Source organism: Falco peregrinus, chromosome 6 (genome assembly GCF_023634155.1).
Source record: "Falco peregrinus isolate bFalPer1 chromosome 6, bFalPer1.pri, whole genome shotgun sequence".
Taxonomy (NCBI): Eukaryota; Metazoa; Chordata; class Aves; order Falconiformes; family Falconidae; genus Falco; species Falco peregrinus.
The window spans coordinates 70,823,688-70,846,449 of record NC_073726.1 but is presented as its reverse complement, the minus strand read 5'-3'; the positions used below and the strand labels follow the sequence as shown (position 1 = coordinate 70,846,449).

Here is a 22,762-nt window from a genome sequence, read left to right as displayed (position 1 = left end):
TGTCCTTTGCTGCTTCTGTTGCCAAAGGTCTGCTTTTATTTTCAAAAAGAAGCAGAGCACATCTTGTATACATAATCTGACTCACAATTTCTTCTCTAAATGTTTACCCCTGAACAGCCACAATGCAAAGTTTAAAGGGCCACAAACCATATGTATACCTAATCTGATCTATCACCCTTTCCACGGCGGTGGGTGGGTGTTATCTTCCATTTTTAATGGGTTAAAATGATAGTGCATGAAAAAGAAAGATGGGGGATCCAGATTCTGCTAGGACAAAGTGACACAAGGAAACTAAAGAAAATTTTGGGCAGAAGTTTTAAAATAATGTCTCTAAAGTGCTGTGAGGAGAAAGGGTGTTTTGTTTTGCACTTAGAGGGATTAGATCCTCACCTGTCAGTGGGACAGGACCAGCCAGATGAAACACTGCTTCGCTAAGCTCTCAGCCACAGCACTGTGTGCTAAGTGGTTTAGAGTGGCCAGGCTGTCAGTGAGCAGCATCCTGTGCCTCTTTGGTGGTTACTGCACTGACTTTGTTACTTGCTTATTTAGGAAGCTCTGGAAAGCATTCTGCATCTCAGGGAGAACATTTTCAATGGTTTTCTGCATAAAAAGAGCTATGTCTGACCTCGGTACAGAACCACAATAAAATCTGCTGCTTCTGCAAAATGTTTCCACTAGATGTGAATTGTGCTTACAGTTACATATATAATATAATCCTTTTCATGTTACCCACTAACTTTAATGTTAACAATCACCTTTCGTCTCTATCAGCTTTGTCTAAGCCAGAACCTACAGTACAAAGCTAGTCCAGCCTATGTAATCAAAGTATACTTCTAAGTTCACTGTACCAGAAGAGTTTGATTTGCCACCCATCAGCTCAACCTGGCAAAGAGAAACACTCCCACATCGCACTGCATTCACCCTGCCCTCCAGTCAGGGCAGACCTGCCTCCTCTTGTATGAATATACTAGAGGTACAGCTCTGAATATGGGTGCATCACAGGCAAACTAGCTGATTGACTTTGCAAGGAAAAGAACCAAAGGTCCTAGAGATAGAAAGAAAAATATTTGTTCCTGAGTATCAGCACTATGTATTGGCTATACTTCAATCATTAATGCAATTAACAGAAGGAAACATTATATGTCAATACGCAGTCATAACTACAAATGAGTAGACAGCAACACAAGCCAGGATCTCCATGGCCATTAAATACAGAGGGTACAGTAGCCTTTGAACAAGACCATTTCATTGGCATGGCAAAAACAGCCTCATGACCTTGATTCATATTTCAAACTACACAAGAATGGAAGAGTTGAAGCCATATCCCCGTTTTTGACTTCTTGCAGACAGCTACACTCATTTGGCAGCTATTATCTCTCAGACCAGCTGGGCTATGTTTTTCAGGGTCTCTGCTGTGGAGCCCTTCCAGGCTGTAGTGTTTAGCTGGAATGTTTATGGCAGAAGCAGTTCAGGAATCTCCTTTCCTCAACACATACGCTTCCACTGGGGCACCAGTGCAACTGCACTGCACTGAAGAAAGGCCTGGAGCTAAGTGAGGCAGAAACAGAAGAAAAAAGCACTGGAAATAAGAAAGACAAATTAATGATTGATGAAAACTGTGGCAAACAGGAGCGTTCTTCACTGATTATGCCCTTGATATACTTTTTCATAGAATAGTTACTTTGTTCAAAGCTAGGTGAAGTATTCGCCATAGAGCACTGCAGACTTACCCATTATAATTTCCAGAAGACTCTGAGCTCTTTGTTTAGAACTATTTGATACCTGATCTGTCTCTACTAATAATTTCATCTTCAAAAGAAACATCTGTAATCAAATCCTCACACTCTTTAATGAAATCTTCTCTCTCAAACTTCCTCCTGGGTGTTTTTCTACTGCATGAAAATATGCCTTCCTCTCCTAGGCTCTCCCTACTTCTTTCCACCTTCGGTTGCTGCCAGCAGCATGCCTGTTTTCTCTGCCACCCAAATGTGTGCCCAAGGAATCCTCACCTTTTTCTTGGATGTAGGCCCATTCAGGTCCTTTTTAACACTTGACAGTTTTTCTTCTACAAAAGTCCTAGGTCCTGTCTTTTCTCTGTCTGCTATCCATGGTATTGTTGTTTCACATTCCTCTGCAACTTCTCTGATGGTCCACTTTCATTCAAGGCCAAATTCGTATTGAGAACACTATGCAAAGAGATGAAACATATCATTTCCCCAAGAGGACTCAGGAACCGTTACATCATAAAATCACTCAGGCTACATCCATCTCCCTGCCCATCACACCACAATACACTGGTCACCTCTTCTCTTGTAAACTAAACACAAACTTTAATTCTTGCAAGCAATCAACTGCAATGTGGACAGGGGCCTGGGAAGCTTCCTGTTAGCAGGACTGTGCTAGCCAGGAGGGATACCTTTCCTTATAACACCACAGCCACCTTACCCATCCATGCCTTCAGCCTCCTTACTTATTCTTTTTACATCTCTGCTTACTCAGTTTTTCCAGTTTAAAAGACCACTTTATTCACTTTTTCAATCAGTCCACGAGATGTCAATATCACTTTTTCACCCAAGCCTAGTCTCAAAACTCCCTTGTTTAGCTGAATCCCAAGCAAACTAAGGTGTATTCATGGACTGGCAGCTGTTTTCCTTGTTCTTGAGACCACAGCCACAGCTTACATGAAGTACTGCCCAGTACTGTTGGCCTGAAGTCCTTCACACACCTCTATACACCAACCTTGGTCTATAATACAAGGAGAATAAAGCCTTCTCCATCAGAACTCAGAGAGCACATAGCAGGCAAGGACATACCGGTCCTCCTTGTGTCTTTTTGTTAGAGCCACTCACCGAGTCTTGCATTAACCAGACAAGTTAACATTTTCTTGGCTCAAGCATACCTATGCATGGGTAATTTTTCATCACACACCTACGCATGTTTGTCAATATATCACACCACCGTGTCTTAAACCAAGCCTATTATTACCTAAAACCTGGGGGTGCACCTGACAGAGCAGGGAGGCATACTTTGCACACCAGTTAGTCACCCAATTACAATTTAAGCTCCTCAGTGAAGGGATTTTTCCACCTTTTGTTTTACTAGTGCCTAATACAATGCTGCTTTCACATGCAAATACAGTGGGGCTTTCATCCTTTTTGGGTATGGAGGCAGTATATAACTTCATGCATCTGAGTGGATTCAGTGGATTCTCATTAAGTCAGAACCAGAAGCATAAGTCCATGGAGGGCAAATAAAGTATTCTACTGTTTTGGTTAAACAAAAAACAAAACTCAAAAACTCTGAACTCCATTGCTTGGGGGCAAATCTGTTCAAAAAAAGAGAGAGGTGAGTGTGTAAGCACTTAAACTAACCCTGCATTTGTGACCAGAATCATAGCGGTAGTCTTTAAGTAAATGCAGAAGTTTTTCTGAATCATTAAGTACCAAATAAATGACTGAGAAAGAGGAAGAAAATACATAAAAGCCTTCATTATATGCAAAACAGATGGAGGGAAGCTGCTGTGTGAGGCACCATATTCCAAACTCAAAGTGGGAACAGAATTTCTTAAGTAATCCCTACAGCTAGGTACTGCTAATGTTACTCTGAATTAAAATGTGTGACTTCTGTGTGTTTGTTTGAAAACTTCACTCAAAAAAAATGTTTTATTTCTGCATATGCCAAGCTGAAAACATACACATGGGAAAAACCTTACATTCTCTATGCTCTCAAAACTGTTACGCAGACATCTTCAAATAAACACCTTACCATAACAGGTGCCTAGATGCTACAGAAGAGTGTGTGGAACACAATGTTCTGAAGGAGCCCTCATGGATATAGCTCTAGCCCCCAAAAATAGTTCTAAAAGAAGTTGTACAGGGTGCCAATGGCTGGGAAAACAAATCCTTTCTCACAACCAGAAGTTTTCCCATTTCTAGAGCACAAAACACAATTTTAAGATCTACAAGGTTCATTTAAATTTTGTGGGTTTGGAGTGGTTTACATTGCAGGTTTTGGTTTGGGACATTTAACTGTTTTCTTGTTGCAATACTGTGCAAATTAACTTCTTGTAGCAGTATCAAAAGCAAAGAAAATCTCATGATTTTCTGCCTTTTTTTTCTCCATGATAAAAAAAGTACTGCAGACATCAGACGTCAGTAAGAAACTGTCTGGGAGGAGATAATTTAAAAGGGCCTCTTGAAAAAAAGAAAGCAGCAGGGTGGTGTCTAGTCAAGGCATGATAAGTTAGTTAGAAAACAGACTGGATAGTGCTGATACTAAAGCATAGTAACAACGCATAAGAATCTGAGCAAATATAACGAAAAGAGTAAAATGAGAACTCCAGAGTCATTGCAGAGAATGGGGAGAACAGTACACACATGGGAGACATATTCAAGTTCACTTGTACTAAAGTCTTTCTATGAAAACTTAATGGTTCACCTCAAAAAAACTGCTCTAAAGGTTTTTACTTCCATGTTACAATGAACCCTGGCTTAACTAAGAACTTGCTGATGTGTGTCTGCAAAGCTATCTCTGTATTTCTTATGTTTGTTTTCTCACAAACACCCTACAAATCACAAAAATTGGTCTTGCACTTCTTACATTTCTTTCCATGGTACGTGGTTCTCTTGGAGCATACCAGTTTACAAACAAGCCTGACTGATACTTAGTTTGGTTTTGAATGTAGCACAAAAATAAGCTTCCTATATAAAAAAAAAAAAAAAAAAATCTATCCTATGTGTCATGATTAAGTAATATAAAGAGAAGGACCAAGTCATGCTGTTCTTCTCAGAATTCAGAGGGGTTGTTCCTGACTTTAAAAAGCAACAAAATCAAGCCTCTCTTTTACAGGATTGTTTCCCAGGAAACTTTAGGAGTTAAGTTGCTAAATAAATAGTTGTGTATGACAAGTTAATTCATGCTTCCCCCTGCCCATTTCCTTAACAAAAAAGGAGCATGAGTGGAAAGGCAGCCAGGACTAATACATCATACATGGACGGGGAGTCAGGATATCCACTTCCCAGAACTTTTCAATTCTGATTTTCATCCCACACCTGTTTTACTTAGATGGGAATCCATTAATTTAAATAATTTTATGCCTGACTTCCATTGTTTTATTATTCAGAATTAGTCTGTTCCTCTCTATTGCCATCAGATATAGCCATCCACAGAAGAGCCTTGGAAAAATATTTTGCCTGTAATTCAGCATATCCTTTTTATATTACAAAAAAGACACTTTTCTGCTTCCCAGAGACACAAGGCACTATCCAACATTTAGCATTTTGGAAAGGTCAAGTAACTGTTTAAACATTCAGCACTGCTGTCACTATTCTTCCCTGTCAAAATCTGCATCTGCGACATACCAAATAAGTAACTGAGCCAAGAGCAATTCAATGGACCTGTGAGGAAAAAAACTGGCCAGTATGGTCCTGCCCTTCTTAAGAAGGCATTTGCAGAAGTGGCATATCTCTGGTGACAAACTATCTATTTTTTTTTTTTTTTTTGCGGGGGGGGGGGGGGGGGGGGGGGGGGGGGGCGGGCCAGAGTGGGAAGGTTATCATGCCTCTAGAAGATACCATAAAACAAAGCTGATACTATCTGGCCAAGGTCTCTTGTCCTTCTAAAGATATAGGTGATTTCAAACCTTAGACATGAAGAAGCCACTTTACCTGGTCTTCTGGGTTACATCTAATGTACAGGGGCAGCTGGGAGCACACACAGGCCAAATTTATTTTCCTGGCTTCTGCAGCAACCCACACCTGGCCACTATCTTTTTCCAGCCCTTTGGGTTACAGGCATGTTCTGGTCACAGGACAAGCAAGTGTCCCCAGGCAAGATAATAGCTGGAAGCATCCTGCGAGAACGATTTGAAGCTCACAGACTTCTCCCTGCGTGCCCTGAATTACTTCTGGAAATGACAGATGCTGAGAGTGCGGAGGCCTATCTGACCAACCCTACAGCAAACCTGGAGCATACAGCGAAATAACTGCAGATCCATGGATTAGTGAAGCACAATAAGCCGAACTTTTGTGGGAATCACTGGACCTTCCACATCCCCACTAAATGTTCATATTGCCCACGGGTCCTGCCATGTGACAGGAGAAAGACCACATGAGGTTCTGCTCTCGTATTCACAAAACCTGAGTAACTCAGCTAAAACAATCTGGCTCCCCTGTTGTGTACAAGTTCAGGTTATAAAGCAATTTCTATTCAGCTCTAATTGCAGATTCCACAGTGTATTTTTCATGTTGTTCCTAATCAAGATGAACTCATTGGTTTTACCGTGTGCTTCATTTTGTTTGTTTTTCAAATATGAGGAAAATATTTTCAACACTTTTGTGTTTCACAAATGGAAAACATACCCCTTCCTCTACTCCAAAGGCATTTGAAACACCCCTTTTCTTGTCAGAACTAGACACAGCTGATTGCTGAAACCTGAAATGGAGCATGAAAATATTTTTCCACAAGGACAAAAGCTCCACTTGGCAAGAAAAATAACAGACTGCTCTCAAAGGTGATGAGCTTTGGAAAACCTACAGTCTGTACATATGAGCGAGGAAAATCTTGTTCCTGTGATAACCATGCCTACCAACAGAATTGGACAGGGACGTACATGAGATGGGCAAATCTTCCATCGATGAGCTGAATTTGGAGGCTGGCCATGGTGTCCTTCCTATTTAACTTAAGTTGCTTATCCCCTCATTACAAAGCCCATTCCTCTACAGAAACAACAAAGAAGGTATGGTCTTTATTGATGTTTTGGTACCTGCTCTTTTCACAGGGCTTGACCTAGAGAAAACCAAGCAAAGTATTTGCCAGTCCCACATTAATCCACCTCCCTACTCTATGATTAGAAGGTTTCTTTGTACAAATTTGAGAAAAGACACAAAAGACACTGACATGCTTCTGCTTCCACAGCAACCAGTCCTGGCCTGTGCAAGGAAGTTGCAGTTTAATTAAACCAGTTCAAAAACTGATGCTGTTAAATCAATGCTAAATCTGTGGGAGGACAGATGTTATTTTGCTGAAGAGTACTTTTTGCTGTTTTAACTGAAGTGGTAACAGATTTAAGCTAAATCAATATACAACATACTTCAACTGATACATGTCCAAAAAACGCATTTGCATCAATATAATGAAACAGCACAAGATTTTCATGTAGACAACCCAGAAGAAAATGCAACCATGTTATACTTCGGGGATACTGTGAACGTGCCTTGTTTTGCCCTCCTCTGCTGTCAACACCTCCTCCACTGCCTCCAGGGGTCTGCTCCCCACTGCCTGACAGTTTTATTAACTATCTCTTCCTGTCTTATTTACCCTCAGGTACCCACTTGTTGGCAAGTTACACTTCTCTTTATCATCAAACCACCTCATTTGATGTGGCTCTCAAAACTAGCTTCCTACAGTTCTGCTAAGTTAAAAGGTTCCTCTTCAGTGTAGTTTCAAGCTGATGTTCCACAGACTTTCTCCTGTTTCCTCTATTTGTAACAGTAACAGTTAGTACAGCTTCAAAGCCAGATTGGCTAGGGTGTCCTCAGAAACCAAAACATACCGCTGCAGGCTTCCTGTGGGTGTCCAATGCTGTGGAGATGTCAGAATGTGACTACTCTTTCTGGGAAGTCCATCTCTCTCCAGAAGGTGACACACAGTGACGGAGCAAAAGTATAAAAAAGGCCATAAACCATTTTTAGCAGCTCTGCTTGCTTTGCCTGGCATGATATCCCAGCACCTGTTCAATCAGCTTGAGCCCACTGGTTTACACTATAGAATGGCGAAAGTGCTTGGGAAAAGGTCAGTTCTTATTCTTCTTGCTGTGCTTGGTTCCTTCCCGCAGATGCCAGCACAGTCAGACTAAGGCTGAGAAATCCTGAGGAATTTTGTCTCCCCCATTGTGCCTAAGCCACCAGCACGGCTGCATGGTGAGCTGTAATATGGGAACAGAAGGGATCTCTGGTGATGAAGCCCTGGGAAACATACAGTGTTGAAACTGGGATGTCCAGCCATTCTGAGGACATCTGGGCCAACATACAAAATAGGTTAGACAAAGTTTGGTATTAGACTGGCTGAACAAAGAGAGAGCTGACACTGCTAGCAGACATTTTAACAAAAGGCTTCCTCTGATGCTGTTGAATCAACGGCAAATCTGCCAGTGGAAGTGGCCTCTGGCTGTAAACGTGTAGTTAACCACACAACTCTGTATAAGAAATGCATACTTCTTCCTACAAGCTGTAATCAGCCCACAATCCCCACTGATTGCTGCAGTCAAAAACAAGCTGGAGGTGCTGAACACATTAGAGTGCTACTGGTCATAGGAAATCCAACCATTTCAAATTTTAGACAGTCCTCCTGTTTCCCCTGGGGTATACAACATGTTGTAAGTGGCCAGTTAACAGGAGGCAGAAAACAGACTTGATTTGCCCCTCATGCTTAACATGTTTAAAAATGCGTGTTTTGGAACATCTTTTGGTGAGTTCAGGCAGGAAAAGCAGTCTCATACATTTCAGTGCAACAGACAACAGGGAAAAGGGATTTTTTTCCCATGCCTTTAATTTAAGGATCAGATAATTCAGAAAGTCAGTATGTTAGTGATAGTTGCTAATTTTCTCTTCAAAACTCAGATTTTATCTTTTGAGTCCCTACCAGAAAATTTTCACACCTATTTATTTATCACAAATGTAAGCCACCTTCATTTTTTTTCCTCCTTAACCTTTTTAAGCGAAAAGACAGAGGAAGAGAGATTTCCACCTTCTCATTATTACAAAATCTAAGGCATGCAATACCTGATTCAATCTGCTGAGAAATTGAAGAAATTCCAAAGCAGCAGGCACACGAGTTTAACTCTGCCCCCCTGTGGGCAAACATTAAAATACACCCTCCCATCCATTACCCGGATCCCGTTCTATTTTTGAGCAAAAGGATGCACTGGTTTATGACACTATGTCATCCACAACGACTACAGAGCTACAGGTCACCTTTTGTCTTCTGCGGTCACATATCTCTCTACATTATGAAACTCCCTTTTATGAAGGCACTGGTAACTAAAAAACAAGCCATGGAGATATGCCTGTTGCCTTTACTAATAAAACGAGAAGTAAAAGTGAAAAGAAAAAACAGGCAACTCTGGAATTTTACCAGAGGGATGGCCCTGTTGAGATTGGAGGAAAATGGGGATTTAATTTTACTTCTCACCTTTGGCACGCATGCCCGCTGTGAACCTCCCTGTTCCCCCACCCGGTGCCTCGCGGCCCAGGCTGTGAGGGGCAGGGATCACCCCCCCCCCGCCCCGGTGCCGTGCGGGGCAGGGATCACCCCCCCCCCCCCGTGCAAGTGACAAGGAACGTTTCTTCCCCTGTACCATCACCCCACGCCTTCTACCGCCATCGCACTCCACCAGCAGGCCGGGTGACAAGGCTCTGTCGAGGACAGACCAGCCCAGGCCACCATCCCTGTCACGGGGACACGCAGCTCCCGCCCAGAGGGCTCAGCCCTGGGGCAGCCGGTGGCTCACAGCCCGCCACCGCACGGCCAGCGGCGAGGGCGCAGCCCCCCGAGCGGGGAGCGCGGCCGCCGCCTCACGCCCTGCCCCGCGGCTAGTGACTCGCCCCGGGGCACCCTCCGGCTCTACCGGTGACAGACCGTGGGCCCAGGCGCCACCGGCAGAACCAGGCTCTCCATCGTGTAACCGACGGGGCGAGCCTCTGTTGTGAGGACGCAGCTGCCCTCAGCCCCTCGGTAAGGACCAGGCCCGGAGGAAAGGTCGGCGGAGCGCGCCACTGCCCGGCCCACGGGGGCGGACACCGCCGCCATTTCTAACTGACTTCGGCTCGCACCGGGCCCCCACGGGCCGAGCCTCTGCGGAATGCCCGCCCCAGCAGTGGCTGGGCTGCCCTGGCGGGGTCGGTGCGAGGCCCGCCGGGGCCCACGGCACCGCCAAGCCGTAACGGCCGTGGTGGGCCCCGGCGGGCCCGCGAAACGCCATTCTCGGAGGAAAGCTAAACCGACCCGCGGCAGAGCACTCCGCGACACCCCCCCGCGCGCAGGTGGTTCCCCCCCGCACCTTACCCTGGCAACTGCCCGGGACCCCCATTGGCTGCACCGCCTTGCTGCTGATTGGGTGGTGCCGCCATAGGGCAGGACTTGAGCGGTGATTGGCTACGAAGGAGGGGCAGGCCGAGCGCTACCAACCACCGCGGTGGGCGGGGGGCACCACCCCCGGGAGGGGCCGTACCGGCAGCCCCGCGGTGGGACGCGCCGCCGTTGGAGCGTTCGGCGGGCAGCGCGTTGCCGAGCGGGGCCATGGCGAGCTACGCGCGGCTGGGTGCCGCGGCCAAGGTGCCCCTCCTGGGGCTGGGCACGTGGAAGGTAACGGCGGGCGCGGCGAGCCCTCCTGCAGCGGGGCCCGGGGCTGCCGTGCGCGGCCTCTCGCTCCCGGGGGGGGCGCGGCGCTGCCGGCGCCACCGAGCCCCCGGCCGGGGCTCCCCGCCCGGCACGGCGGGGCCGCCGCGGCGCCTGGCACCGAGGGTCGCTCGCTGCCCGCTGGCCCCTCGCAGCAGCCCGAGCCCCCGCGGCAGCGCAGCGCTCTGCGCGGGTCGCCGGGGGCTGAGGCCCCTCCGCCGGGCTGAGCCCCCCGTGCTGGCAGCTGCTGAGGGCCGCTCCCCGGGGAAGCGGCGGGGGAGGCGGGGGGGCCTCGGCCCGGCCCTGGGGAGCGGCCCGGCGGGGGGGCCTCGGCGCGGCGGAGCGCGGGGCTGAGCGCGGTGGCCGCGGAACGGCTGCGGCTGGGTGTGAGCTCCCGTGCCCGTGCTTAAAACGAGACCCAGCTTTACGGTGAAGCTGTTCTTAAAGCCCCTTCATGTGTCTGTTTCCCGTCCTGCTACCTCGAGAGCAGCATGCGAGAATCCCAGATCAAGGCATGTCACACATACCCTTTTTCCCTTCAGGCCCCCCCAGGTAAGGTGGAAGCCGCAGTGATGGCTGCCATCGATGTTGGGTACCGCCACTTTGACTGCGCCTACGTGTACCAGAATGAGAAGGAAGTTGGGGATGGGATCCAGCAAAAAATCAAGGAAGGTGCTGTGAAACGAGATGACCTCTTCATTGTCAGTAAGGTAAGGGTCTGATGATCCTCCACCCCGGAGGAGGGATGGGGGAATGCTTTGCCTATAGTATTTTCGCAGTAGGAAGCTTAAGTACTGGAGGCAAACTTTATGCTGTAGGATAAAGCAATTCATAACATCATTCAAGTCACTCCTGATGGAAGCTTACTGATTCAACCCGTTCTCCGCAGAGAGTCAGGAAGGATACACTGCGTCTACACCCTGCTGTGGTCTGGCACTGTGCTGAGGAGACCCAGCATCCTGGTGAGATAGGTGAGAAGAGGCCATCTGCAGAGTAGTTGGTGCAGAAGGGAAGCAGGAAAAGGTAGAGTGGGCTAGGTAGCACCAAGCAAATCTGTGATGCAGAGGTCTGAGACCACGTTGGTGTCAGGGACTGATACAGAGGCAGAACCAGTTTGGTAATGGCACCTTACTGACTGCTAAAGCACAGCAGAGGAGATGAGCCTGGCAGCTCCTCAAGCTTGTTCAGCAGCTAGGCTCACAGTCCTGCCAAAGGAGTGTCTCTGCCGTGTGAAGATGAGGTTCTGGGCACCCTGGGACAGTGTAATCTGCTCAGCACATCCCAAGGAAGGTGTGGTTGCTGGGTTTTCTTTCTCTTGCTTACTAAGGAAAACAGGCTGTTTCGCTGATTCTGAGCTTGCTCCTTACCTTGGTAAAGGTTGGTGCCAACCTTCTTTACACCTTGTTTTAAATTTTCATGGCTTTGCCTGCTGAAGTTTTTACAGGAAATGTGCAAATGGTCAAATCTGACAGAAGGCATTCTTGAGCTAAACCATCCTCTTCTACACACATCTGACCTTGCATAGTTTTTACTACTGATCTGTCTGACTGTGTGTCCTGCCACTGCACATACTGAATTAAGTGTCATAGGCCAGTCCCATCACAGAGTAAGCCCCCCCTGAAGAGCGCTAGGATGGCCTTGTTCCACATTGCCTTTCAAAAAAGATGGAGCATTTCTGTCCTGTGCAGGAGATCACCTGAGAACTTAAACCCAGCAGGTCACGGTGTGCCTTGGTTTTTATTCTTTAGCTATGGTGTACGTTTCATGACAAACCTCTGGTGAAGGGAGCGTGCCAGAAGACTCTTGCTGACCTGAAGGTGGATTACCTGGATCTCTACCTCATGCACTGGCCTTTTGGTTTGAAGGTACATTAGTGGTAATGCCCTTGGCTTTGTTTCCTGTGACTATGGCTTTTAGAGAGTTATAGGGCTTTACAGCCCAGCAATTGCTCTGGCTGAGAAAGACGGCCACCTGTCTGTCCTGCGTACCAGCACTGCTTTGGTGCTTGGCATTATTCCAGCCACATGAGCCAGGCTTTTGATTTCTGCCCTGAGGCTGTTGCTTGCATACCCCTTTGATGCTTGCACACCCACTGAAAACTAGGGGCAGGTCCCCCAGCTGCAAGCATAAGGAAGGCTGCTCTCCATTTCTTTTATTAATTAGTATATGCTTATCTGAAAATTACTCCTTGTGGGAAGGAGGGCTGCACTTTGCTTCCTGTCAGAAATTTTCCTCTGTGTGAAATACAGAGCAAGAGAAAATAATTCTGTTTTCCATTTCTCTCTTTAATCACCAAGTACTTCATACAGTACAGACTGAGCTGACCTTGCTTGTTGTTGACCCTGCCTTAGTGTTGTTGCATTGAGACAGGAATTCAAAAGGCGAGACTTCTTGGGGGCCTAAACTCTTTCACAGATTAGTGAAGGAGTTGATGTCTCAGTTTGACTATTTCTAGTCTTAGCCTTTCTATCCTGTTACAGTCTGATCAGTCTCCATCCTACCTGTTGCTTTTGAGTTGCTCATCTTTATTTCATACTCTTATTTTAGCTTTATGTTAACAAAGCCATGAAAATGAAATTGTCTCATGGTAACAGTAGCAAACAGCTGTTTAAATGCAGTTCAGTCTTGGTGTCTTTTGTAACTTGTACACAAGCTCTTCTAATTTTCCTAGTATTACACTGAGCTTTGTCATGGAAGAACTGTCACCGCACGTAATAGCTCTTTTCAGCAGATTTGGTGTTATGTAGACCAAAGTTACATGTTACTAGTACCTAACTAGGTCTCTCGATGCCCTTCTGCAAAAAGAACAAACCAGTTCATCTTAAGTGGGCACAAAAGAACAACACATGAAGTGAACATGTATGAGACTGGAGACTATAGTTCTGAGTGGTTTTTTTCCATGTAAGTGTTTGGGTGAGTCGTCATGCAGAGGGCGTCTAGCAGAAAAACATGTCTTTATGGGAATGGTCACTGAAAAAATGCCTTAATTTCAGCACACTCCTCAGGAAGGAATGACTGAATGTAGATGAGAATTAAGTGTTCTTGCCTGCACTAGAAGTTTAAGCTGTCGTGGTTGTGAACTCTCACGGTATTAAGCGAATTGTTCAACAGATTTTCAAGCATTTTCTCTCTCATTGACAGGCAGGAGAGGAGTTGTTTCCCACAGATGACAAAGGCATGTCTATACCCAGCAACACAGATATTCTACAGACATGGGAGGTAAGTTCAGCCATAGTGGAAGAGTCATGTCTTCTGTGGTGTTTAGCTTCAGCAGTCACAGAATGGCTCATGCATGTATGCAAAATTAGTTGGAAAAAAAATCACAAAAGTATGTGGTAGCTTTTAAAAATGTGCATGCTTAGTCAAGCTGTTGTTCCTATTCACTGTAGATTAGCATCTCAAGTTACTGAGCTGCCCAGTCACTTTCAGTGGAGCTGCAGACCAGACTGAGGTTAGAAAGTTACTTACTTGACCGTAACTATATGATTTTTCTTCACCACAGTTCTCATGCAGTTCTTGAACTGCTCAAACAGATTTTGCAGAAAAAGACATTTAGGTTGTGATCCTGCCATACTCCTAGGGCATAGCTCTCCGGTGCTGTCACAAGAGTTAGAATCACCTTTTCGTTGTGTAACATGGTGAATTTCACAGTCTCAGCAATGATTTGGGGCTTTGGTGTAATAGAAGACGTGGCACAGTACACACTTTTCCCCTTGAGAATCAAAAACCTGGCAATTCTGAACAGTTACTTTGTGTTTCCTATGAAGAGACACAAGTCACATCAAGAAGAATGTATTTGGGTCATGTCTTATACACTGGACTGACTTTGTGCTTCTTCCTGTTAGGCCATGGAAGAACTGGTGGATGCTGGTCTGGTAAAAGCCATTGGAATCTCCAACTTTAACCGTGAACAGACTGAAAGAATCTTGAACAAGCCAGGACTGAAGCACAAGCCTGCAAATAACCAGGTAGCTGCAAAGTGACTGCAGGTGACTATATTCCAGGGATTATAAAGATCTGATTACAGTTGAATGGAACTGGCCCTGCCCAATCAAAACTCTAGTGTACTGTGGAATCGGATAAAGTTCCTGTAGTGCACATTAAAAATATGCTGGGGAAAGCAGTCTGGGTTATTCCTGCCTCAGGCAAAGGCAAACCCATTTGTGGGATTGCTTTTGCTCAAGGACCTGGGCACATTTGGTGGGTAATGCAGGAGTATGGGGAAGTCTGATGTGTACCCCAAGGGGATTTGATTTTTTGGTAGAATAGCCAATACAGTTGAATGAGGAGATGGAAAAAGAGAGAACAAAGTAGACACAGTATGTCATGTAAATTCTGCTGTCTGGATATTTCTCGGTACAAAAAGGACCAGAATATTTCCTTGTTGTCTCACCTTGTTGAATGGAGTATTTTCCTATGAAGCATTCTCTCTGGAGGGATAAAGAATCCAGACAAAAGCTATCATTCTGGTGGTAATCAATGACTTTTATAAGGCCTCTCAGAACAAAACCCAAAAAACACATAAGGACTCAGTATAAAAGTTGGTGCCTTATAGAATTACAGTCTCGTATTGTCACATAGACCATATGCAGGGTAGGATGAAAGCAGCCTGTAACTAGGCGATTAGGATTCAGAAAAAACATCTCTGGAGCATCAGAACACTACAGTAGTTGTACAACTGACAGTCTCTGCTTCTGTGTTGGCAGATCGAGTGTCATCCATATCTTTCCCAGGAGAAACTTATCAACTATTGCCAGTCCAAAGGGATCACTGTGACAGCATACTGTCCACTTGGACGCCCTGACAGGTAATTTTGAAGTAGGTTAGTGTGTGGGTTAGGTTTGAAACATTCAGACTAATTGAATGAGTAATGGCACAGGTGTGTATGTATTTATTTTTTAAGTACTCATGCAAGGTGGAATCTTTCAGGAGTGATTCTTTGCCATTTCTTCCTTTTTTTTTCCTGTGTAGGTCTAAGCCAGATGCACCTTCCCTTCTGGATGACCCCAAGATCAAAGAGATTGCAGCCAAGCACAACAAAACCCCAGCACAGGTGGGTAGGTTCTGGACAGTGGGTACTCCTTCCTGTAGTGCAGCCAGTAAGGAAACTGTCTGAAGAGAAGGTGCAGGCTCTATCACTGTTCCCTGTGATGCTCTTTCGTGGTGTTAACAGGCAGTGCTGATTGCAAGCTCTGTGGCTTACAATATATGCTACTACTATTTCTTTGGCCCTCAGCCAGGAAGAGTTTCTTGACCCATCTTGAGATGTCACTTTCCTGCTTAAGTCCCCTTGCAGAAAATGAAAGCCTTGCATAGACTGCTAAAAGCTCAGGTGGGAAGAAAAGGAATTGACTGTCCCAAAACTGAATGGGAAAGGAGGCCTTCCACTTGGGCCTTCACCACTTCCCTTTTTGCTCTCCAGGAAGCACTACCTGGGCCACAAGGATGGGAATGATTTGAAATGCAGCTCTGCAGAACCGGGTATTGCTTAGGGAGAACAGTTGTTGGAACAGGCTCTGCTTCCTCCAGAGCAGCCATCCTCTCTCTGACTCCGTTGTCTGTTCCTGCAGGTTCTGCTTCGCTTCCAAATCCAGAGAAATGTAATTGCAATTCCCAAGTCTGTCACACCACAGCGCATTGTGGAGAACTTCAAGGTGAGTCGTTAGGAGTGAGCTGGGTGCTGCCCTTCAGGGGTGGCATGGCTTCTCCCTGCAGGGCAATCGGTGATCCTTCCCAGGTCCTCCTCAGGCAAGAGGACTGGGCTTTTTCTCTGGAAGCTAGGCCTACAGTGAAAACTACAGGTGGAGAAAAGATAGACAGAGCTCTTGGAAACAGTTTACTGATAAGCATATCAGTCACGTTACCTAGTGTCTCCTGTTCTGTGACTTGTGGATGAAGTGGTGGGCAGGGCTTGCTTGGAGCCCAAGTGCAGTAACATTCCTCAAAAGCAGAGTAAGCGATCTTAGGGGAAGAGTCCTGGTGTCAGTAAACCACATTGCTTTTTCCTGATATTGGACATCAAGGTTTCAGAAGAAACATAGCTGGATTTATTGAAATGTGGAAGTCTTCCACGTGTTTCTTTGGAATTGGAGAGAAATGCATCTTCCACAAATAGAGGTATTCTGCAGCACTGAGGTGCTCACCAAGCATCCTGGAACAGCCGGCACATGTAACTGCAACTGGCAGTCTGTTTTTGTTTGTTTCTTCCCTTTGCCAACAGAGTCTCAAAACCCAAAGATACTTCTTTTCATTTCCCTGTCTTGTGAAGCTATCATTTCTAACCAGCACCCTTCCTGATGTGAACGTGTTCTTCAATCTTGTGAGTCTTGCTTCTGATTTGATTTGATCAAAGAGGTGATTTCAGCTGTTTCTCTTGCTAGGTGTTTGACTTTGAATTGACTAAAGAGGAGATGGCAACCCTTCTCAGCTTAAACAGAAACTGGAGGATCTGTGAAATGATCACGTAAGTGACAGCTTGTTTCCTTCAGATTCTTACATTTTTCATAATCTTTACTCTGATCTCATAGGTACTGGTGTAGCTGTTTAAATTTGGTATATTTTGAAATCTGAAATAATTTGGGGGCTGAAGCATCTGTTGTTTAACATCTTAGTGGAGTTACATTTTCACTTCATTGACTAAAAGGATGAGTGTAAGTCATACTGTGTATTGATTGTGAATCCTTTCTCCAGGAGACTTTTCCTGGAATACCAGAAGGAGGGTTCTAGTTGATAACTTTGGTTATGCCCATATTGGAGAGATGAGCATTAGGCAGTTTTAAACTTAGGGTAATTTTTTTCTGTAAGTTATTATAAACTGATGTCAGCTCTTACACAGGTGGTTGGGGGAGGGAATGACCACCTGAAGTGCAGTATGAAGAACAACTGTTTGCAGATGTGCACCCTGGAAACCTATAGCAAGACAAGAAGTCTTGGCTGAAAGGCCACAGAAACGGCTGTTTTCTCTGTAAGCAGTGTGAACTTTAACTCTTACCTAGAAAGTAACTTGGTCCCACCACTGTTCAGTGCCTGAATAACAGAAAAAGACTTGAACTTGTTGGTCATCTATGCCATTTCTATACTAGTAAGTCTCTTAAATTCTGCAGTTGCACAATTCAGAGCCTCCCTTGAAGGCTCTTCTGTATGCCCAGCATAGTTCTATACAGCACTTATTTCAGTCTGGAGAGTAATCTTTCCTCTTTGATTTCCTTCAGGTGCAAAAATCACAAGGAGTACCCTTTCAATGCAGAATACTGAAGACGCTTTTATCATGCCCTCCTGCAGGCCTCTGAGGTCTGATGAGCTTCTATGACTGTCTGAAGTTGTCCACCATGTAGCTTACACACTGTATAGGAATAACTATGCCAGGAAAGGCATAGTATATGTATTCACTGACTGTGGGTTTTTCTTCTTTGGTGGAAGGAAGTAGTGAAATATATGGGCTTAAATAATTCTCTGCTCATTAAATGAGTGTCTGCACAGCTGAAATAGCAAAGCAGAAGACATGAAGAATGAATTAACAACTGATCTGTCTTGCATCGGTTTTCAAGTCATTACCACTTAAGGCTGCAGGTAAGGATATGTGAGCACAAAAGAGAGATCCATCCTGAAAGAATGAACTGCATAATCACTGCCTAAGGATAAAAGGGAACAATTAACTTTACTTCTAGCTTTCCCAAAGCTTTCTGGGAAAGAAGAATAAATGGGAGAAATGTCTAGACGTATAGATGCATACCAACTCATACTGGGCCTTATTTTGCTCACGCTCTTTTATAGGCTGAACCCAGACAGAAATTAATGTTCAATTTTCTTTGTATCCAAAATAAAAATTGCTCAGATTACTGCTGGTTTGGAAGTTCTACTCTGATGTGAAAATGACAAACCAAGCCACTTGCATCAACAGTGTCATTGAAAAGTCATCCATATTCAGTTTTAAATGATGGCACAGGAGCATCAACGTCTTGTCTTGAAAAGCTGGTATAATAACTTGGTACAACAAGCTTTGGTTGACAGAGCAGTGCTGACCAGAACAGTTGAGTGTGACAAGCCTTAGTATGGACTGTGGGTCAGCACCAGGAGATCAACACCTGAAAGTGCTGGAAAGCTTCACAGTGGTATCACTGTAGGCTGTGCTGACGTCTACTTTAAAAGCCCACAATAGAACAGACTACAGGGAAACATCACTATGCACATACCCAAGATGATAGACTCAAGGTGTAATAGTATGTGTTACTGCTGAGCAACTGCCCAGAGCCTGACACTAAGACAGGTCAGAGTGTTTCATTTCCCCCAGGTGAGACCACACTGACTCAGTGGAGTAGTAGATGAGGGACACATAATACTACACCTCGTGAATTACTTCCATGTATTGTTCTCCTGTCACTTTCACATCCTCACACAATTCTTGTTTGCAGTGGCTGGTCAGTGGTCGTTCATTATATCCAGTTATTCTACTCCTGATCAAGGGAAGGTCTTCATGGTCCTGTAAGATTTGATCTCTCAGGCTTTCTGTCAACTGTCAGAGCAGATTTACAGAGAAGGGATCCAGAAAAAAGTGAAAGGCAAACACTGTGTTATATAACTGTTTTGTGATGTAACTGAAACATCACATCCTGCTGAGGATGGGTGATGGCGCTGAGCAAAACCGGGGAAGATTAAAGAGACAGCCAATTACCTTGTCTGTCCGCGGGTAAGCGGAGCAAGAAGTACAAAGCAGCTGGGCATGTGCTGTGGGAAAGGTACCCAGAGAAAAATGCACTATTATATTCCCAGCTAATGCTTGCACCTGCAGAAATTCCCCAAGCGTGAGCAAGCAGCCAAGTTTCTCAGGTGAGCTTAGCATAACATCCTAGACCAGCTCTTGGATCCTGCAGGTGTGCTTTTTTTTTTTTTTTCTTTCTTCTCCTGCTCCGCTGTGACCACTTCAACAAAACAGCATGTTCTTATATGCAAAATTTCAAAGCCAGTTTGTAATGTGCAATTACAGGCCACCTACCATTTATTTCTACACGTCTGTATTTTATTCTGAACATGGCCTGCACCTTCCTGAAAATAGAGAGGTGTCGTGATCATTGTGAGGTTCATTAACAGCTCACTATTCTGCCACTTGCAAAGGACTTTAAAAGTAGTTTCTCCCAACAATAAAAATAATATTCTGCTTTAAAACCAGTGCTTTCCAAATAACTCCTATGAAACAGCCCACTTTTCTGTTAGGGCAAGCATGGGCTACGTTCACCCCATCTGCGGAGGGCACCGGCGGCTGCGAGCCCCCCGACTCCTGGCAGCCCCCCCGTGACCAAGGGCTGGCTCGGTCACCTGGCAGGGACACACAGCTCTGGCAGGCCACCCGCGGGCTTCAGGCAAGTTCGGGCAGAGACGTGCACACCGTTACCGATGACTGCAAAACCGGCGATCTGTGCAGTGCCTGAAAACAAACGTTACTGGACGTGTGTGAACAAGGTAGACCAGCGGCTCTGTGCACTGCTCTTACGTGCCCTTTCACGGTAGAAACACACAGACGCACACACGAAGCAGCTGATGTGAGCTTCGGATCACAGGTGTGATGTGCTATGGGGTGGCGCTGGGCTGCAGCACGTACAGCACCCCGCTGATGTGGATGACGGAGGTGTAGATCCGTGCCCTCTCCGTCAGACCCAAATTTCCACAGCTGGGCAGCTGCTGTTTCCCTTCTCAGACCCAACACAGGGAAGCCCGGAGCGTGGGGTGAGAGGCACTGCAGAGCTCCCTGGCACAGCACTCTTCCCCCTGGTCCAGCCCTGGAGAACTGTCCCAGTGCCAGGAGCACTGCGCTGCCTGGCTGTCGGGCTGACCCGCATGGGAGACTGGCTCCAAGCCCAGGACACTGCGTTTGTAGGATGAATATAGCTTTAACAATGCTGCATGGGAGAACTCTTCTTAAAACCCCTTTGTATGTCTGTCATTAGCTTCTAGATAACTAGGAGGTGGCCGGTATGTTCTGGTTTGGGACCTTAACTTTGTTTTTCCAGTCCCCAGCCAGGCAAGTAACAGCAGCGGGGATGGCTGCCATCAGTACTGGGTACTGCCACTTTGTGCCTGCACTTACCAGAGTGAGAGGGACATTGGGGAGGAGATCCAGCAGAAAATCAGGGAAGGCTTTGTGAAATGAGATGACTCTTCATCACCAGTAAGGTAAGGATCTGGTGACCTAGGATCTAGGGAAAGGCCTGTTTTCTGTCGAACGTGTTAACAGAAGGAAATTCAGAGCAGTGGAGAAAGCTTATGTACTAGAGCATGGAGTAATTCAGAGCATAGTTCAGGTCAATGCTGATGGAAGCTTCTTTTTGTCACCCTGTTTAGTAAAGAGTTATCACAGATATGCTCCGCATTCTCCATTTTCAGGGGACTGACTGTTCAAAGTATGTATTAAGCTGAAATGGTCTCAGAAGTATGCTGGGTTTTTCCCCTGCTTGCGCAGGAATTCCTGTATTTGGCTCACTACTAAAATTATTAACTTACAAGAGCTCTTTAATCCATATCTGCCTGTAATAAGTGGTTTTTACATGTCTTGACTAAGGGAACAGGATCAGTTTTTCAGTTTGCAACCTAGTTTGATCACATACGCTACCACAACACACACTGCCCATCAGCCAGTCTTGCTCACAGAGCACGCCCCACCTGAAGAGCACCAGGGTGGCCTAATTTCACATCACCTCTAAAGGAGACAGGTACAGGACAGAAAAGTTCCAAGAGGTTTAACCCAGGAGGCCACTATGTGCCTTGGCTTTTTGTCTCTAGCCGTGGTACGTGTTTCATGAAAAGCCTCTGGTGAAGGGAGCCTGCCAGAAGATTCTTGCCAACCTGAAACTGGATCTCCACCTCATGCACTGGCCCCTTGGGTTCAAGGTACAGTAACAGCAGTATCCTTGGCTTTCCCTCCTGGAATACTTCATCAAAACTGCCACTTGCGCTTGCAGGACTACTGCTGCTCCAGTCCAGAAAGGCAACATGTCTGCTGTGTGTATCAGTACTGCTCCGGTGCTGCTCATTCAGCTTTGCTCTGCCCACGAGCCAGGCTCTTGATCTCTGCCCCCGAGACTGCTGCTTGCACAGTGTCCTCTTTCCTTTTGATAGTGGGAGATGCAGATCTAACGCTCAGATTAGGCATCCCAGCTGCAAGCTTGAGTTGTGCTGCTTTACTTTTGGCTATGCATTGTCTTCTACAAATCCAAAGTATACTCATCTGCCAATGACTTAGCCTACCACTTTGTGGGAAGGAGGGCTGTGCTTTGCTGCCCAGCAGAAATTCTTTCCTCTGCATGTTACAGAATCACAGAGCAAAAGAAAATGCTTCTATTTTCCATTTCTGTCTTTAATTACCGAGTCCTTAATACAGTACAGATTGAGCTGAAGGAGCCTTAGTGTTGTTCCACAGACTCTGGATTTCAAAAGGTGAGACTTTCTGACATCCAAGTTTCATACGTCATGTACTTCAAAGGAGTTGATGTCTCAATCTATTTCTAGTCTTAGCTTTTCCTTTCTGCTACAGGCAGGTTAAGACCTCCATCCTATCTGCTTTTGAGCTTGTTAACGTTTTCATACTTTTAAAGCTGTCATGGTTAGTTTTATGTGAACAAAGCCCTTGAGTAAAAGTGTCATGGCATAATTAACATCTGAACAACACACTAAGTGTAGAGCAATATGGAAATGTGGGGATCTGTTGCTGTCCTTGTACATCTGAGATGTTCTGATTTTCTTAGTGCTACCAACTTAAACTGAGGCTCCCCTCACAGGAGGCCTGTGTGTACATAATGTTCAGCAAATGTGGCTCACCCTAGACCAAGGTTAAATGTTCTTGGGACCTAAACAGGGCCTTATACTCTTCAAAAAACAAATCTTAAAAAGCAGTTCTTTTTCCTATTTTCCCTTAATAGTCATGATAGAGGAGTACAGCAAGCATGCTTGTTCTGCTTTATTCCACAAGTGGTGCGAGTTGTTTATCTGTATGTGTTTTGGTGAGTCCTCACTTTGCTTGGTCCAAGAGATACACCTGTCCCTCCTACTAGAAATGGTTGCTGACAATAGTGCCATAAACCTGCATGAACAATGTAGAAAAGTATTAGTAGTTTCTGTACTAGAAATTAAAGCTGTCATGGTCCTCAGTTGTATTGGTATTAACTTCCCAACAAAGAGGTTTCAAGCGTTTTCTTTGTCACTGACAGGCAGGGGAGGAACTTTCCCACAGATGACAAAAGCACGTCTATACCCAGAATACAGACATGGGAGATAAGTTCAGCCACAGTGGGACAATCGCGTTTTCTGTCCTTGACAGTCTTCTCCATGCTTGCATTACCTTTAGAAGCCACAAAGTTCTTATGTATTTATTGCACGG

The 22,762-nt window shown here is 45.5% G+C and overlaps 2 protein-coding genes across 2 annotated transcripts in view; one reads left to right on the top strand and one right to left on the bottom strand.

Annotated features, from left to right (window-relative positions):
• BPGM (bisphosphoglycerate mutase) overlaps positions 1 to 10,081 on the bottom strand; it is a 29,111-nt gene extending 19,030 nt beyond the window's left edge. Inside the window, exon 1 of the mRNA XM_005234708.4 lies at positions 10,063 to 10,081. The gene's annotated coding sequence lies outside the window, so the exon portion shown is untranslated. The remainder of the gene's footprint in view (positions 1 to 10,062) is intronic.
• Positions 10,082 to 10,206: 125 nt separating this feature from the next.
• Positions 10,207 to 18,233, top strand: LOC101918099 (aldo-keto reductase family 1 member B1-like). Its single transcript, XM_055808011.1, has 10 exons — positions 10,207 to 10,362; positions 10,938 to 11,105; positions 12,144 to 12,260; positions 13,537 to 13,614; positions 14,241 to 14,363; positions 15,102 to 15,202; positions 15,367 to 15,448; positions 15,966 to 16,049; positions 16,776 to 16,858; positions 17,607 to 18,233. Exons 1-10 carry the CDS (start codon positions 10,297 to 10,299, stop codon positions 17,647 to 17,649), a joined length of 945 nt encoding a protein of 314 aa, XP_055663986.1. The 5' UTR covers positions 10,207 to 10,296; the 3' UTR covers positions 17,650 to 18,233.
• Positions 18,234 to 22,762: the final 4,529 nt, after the last annotated feature.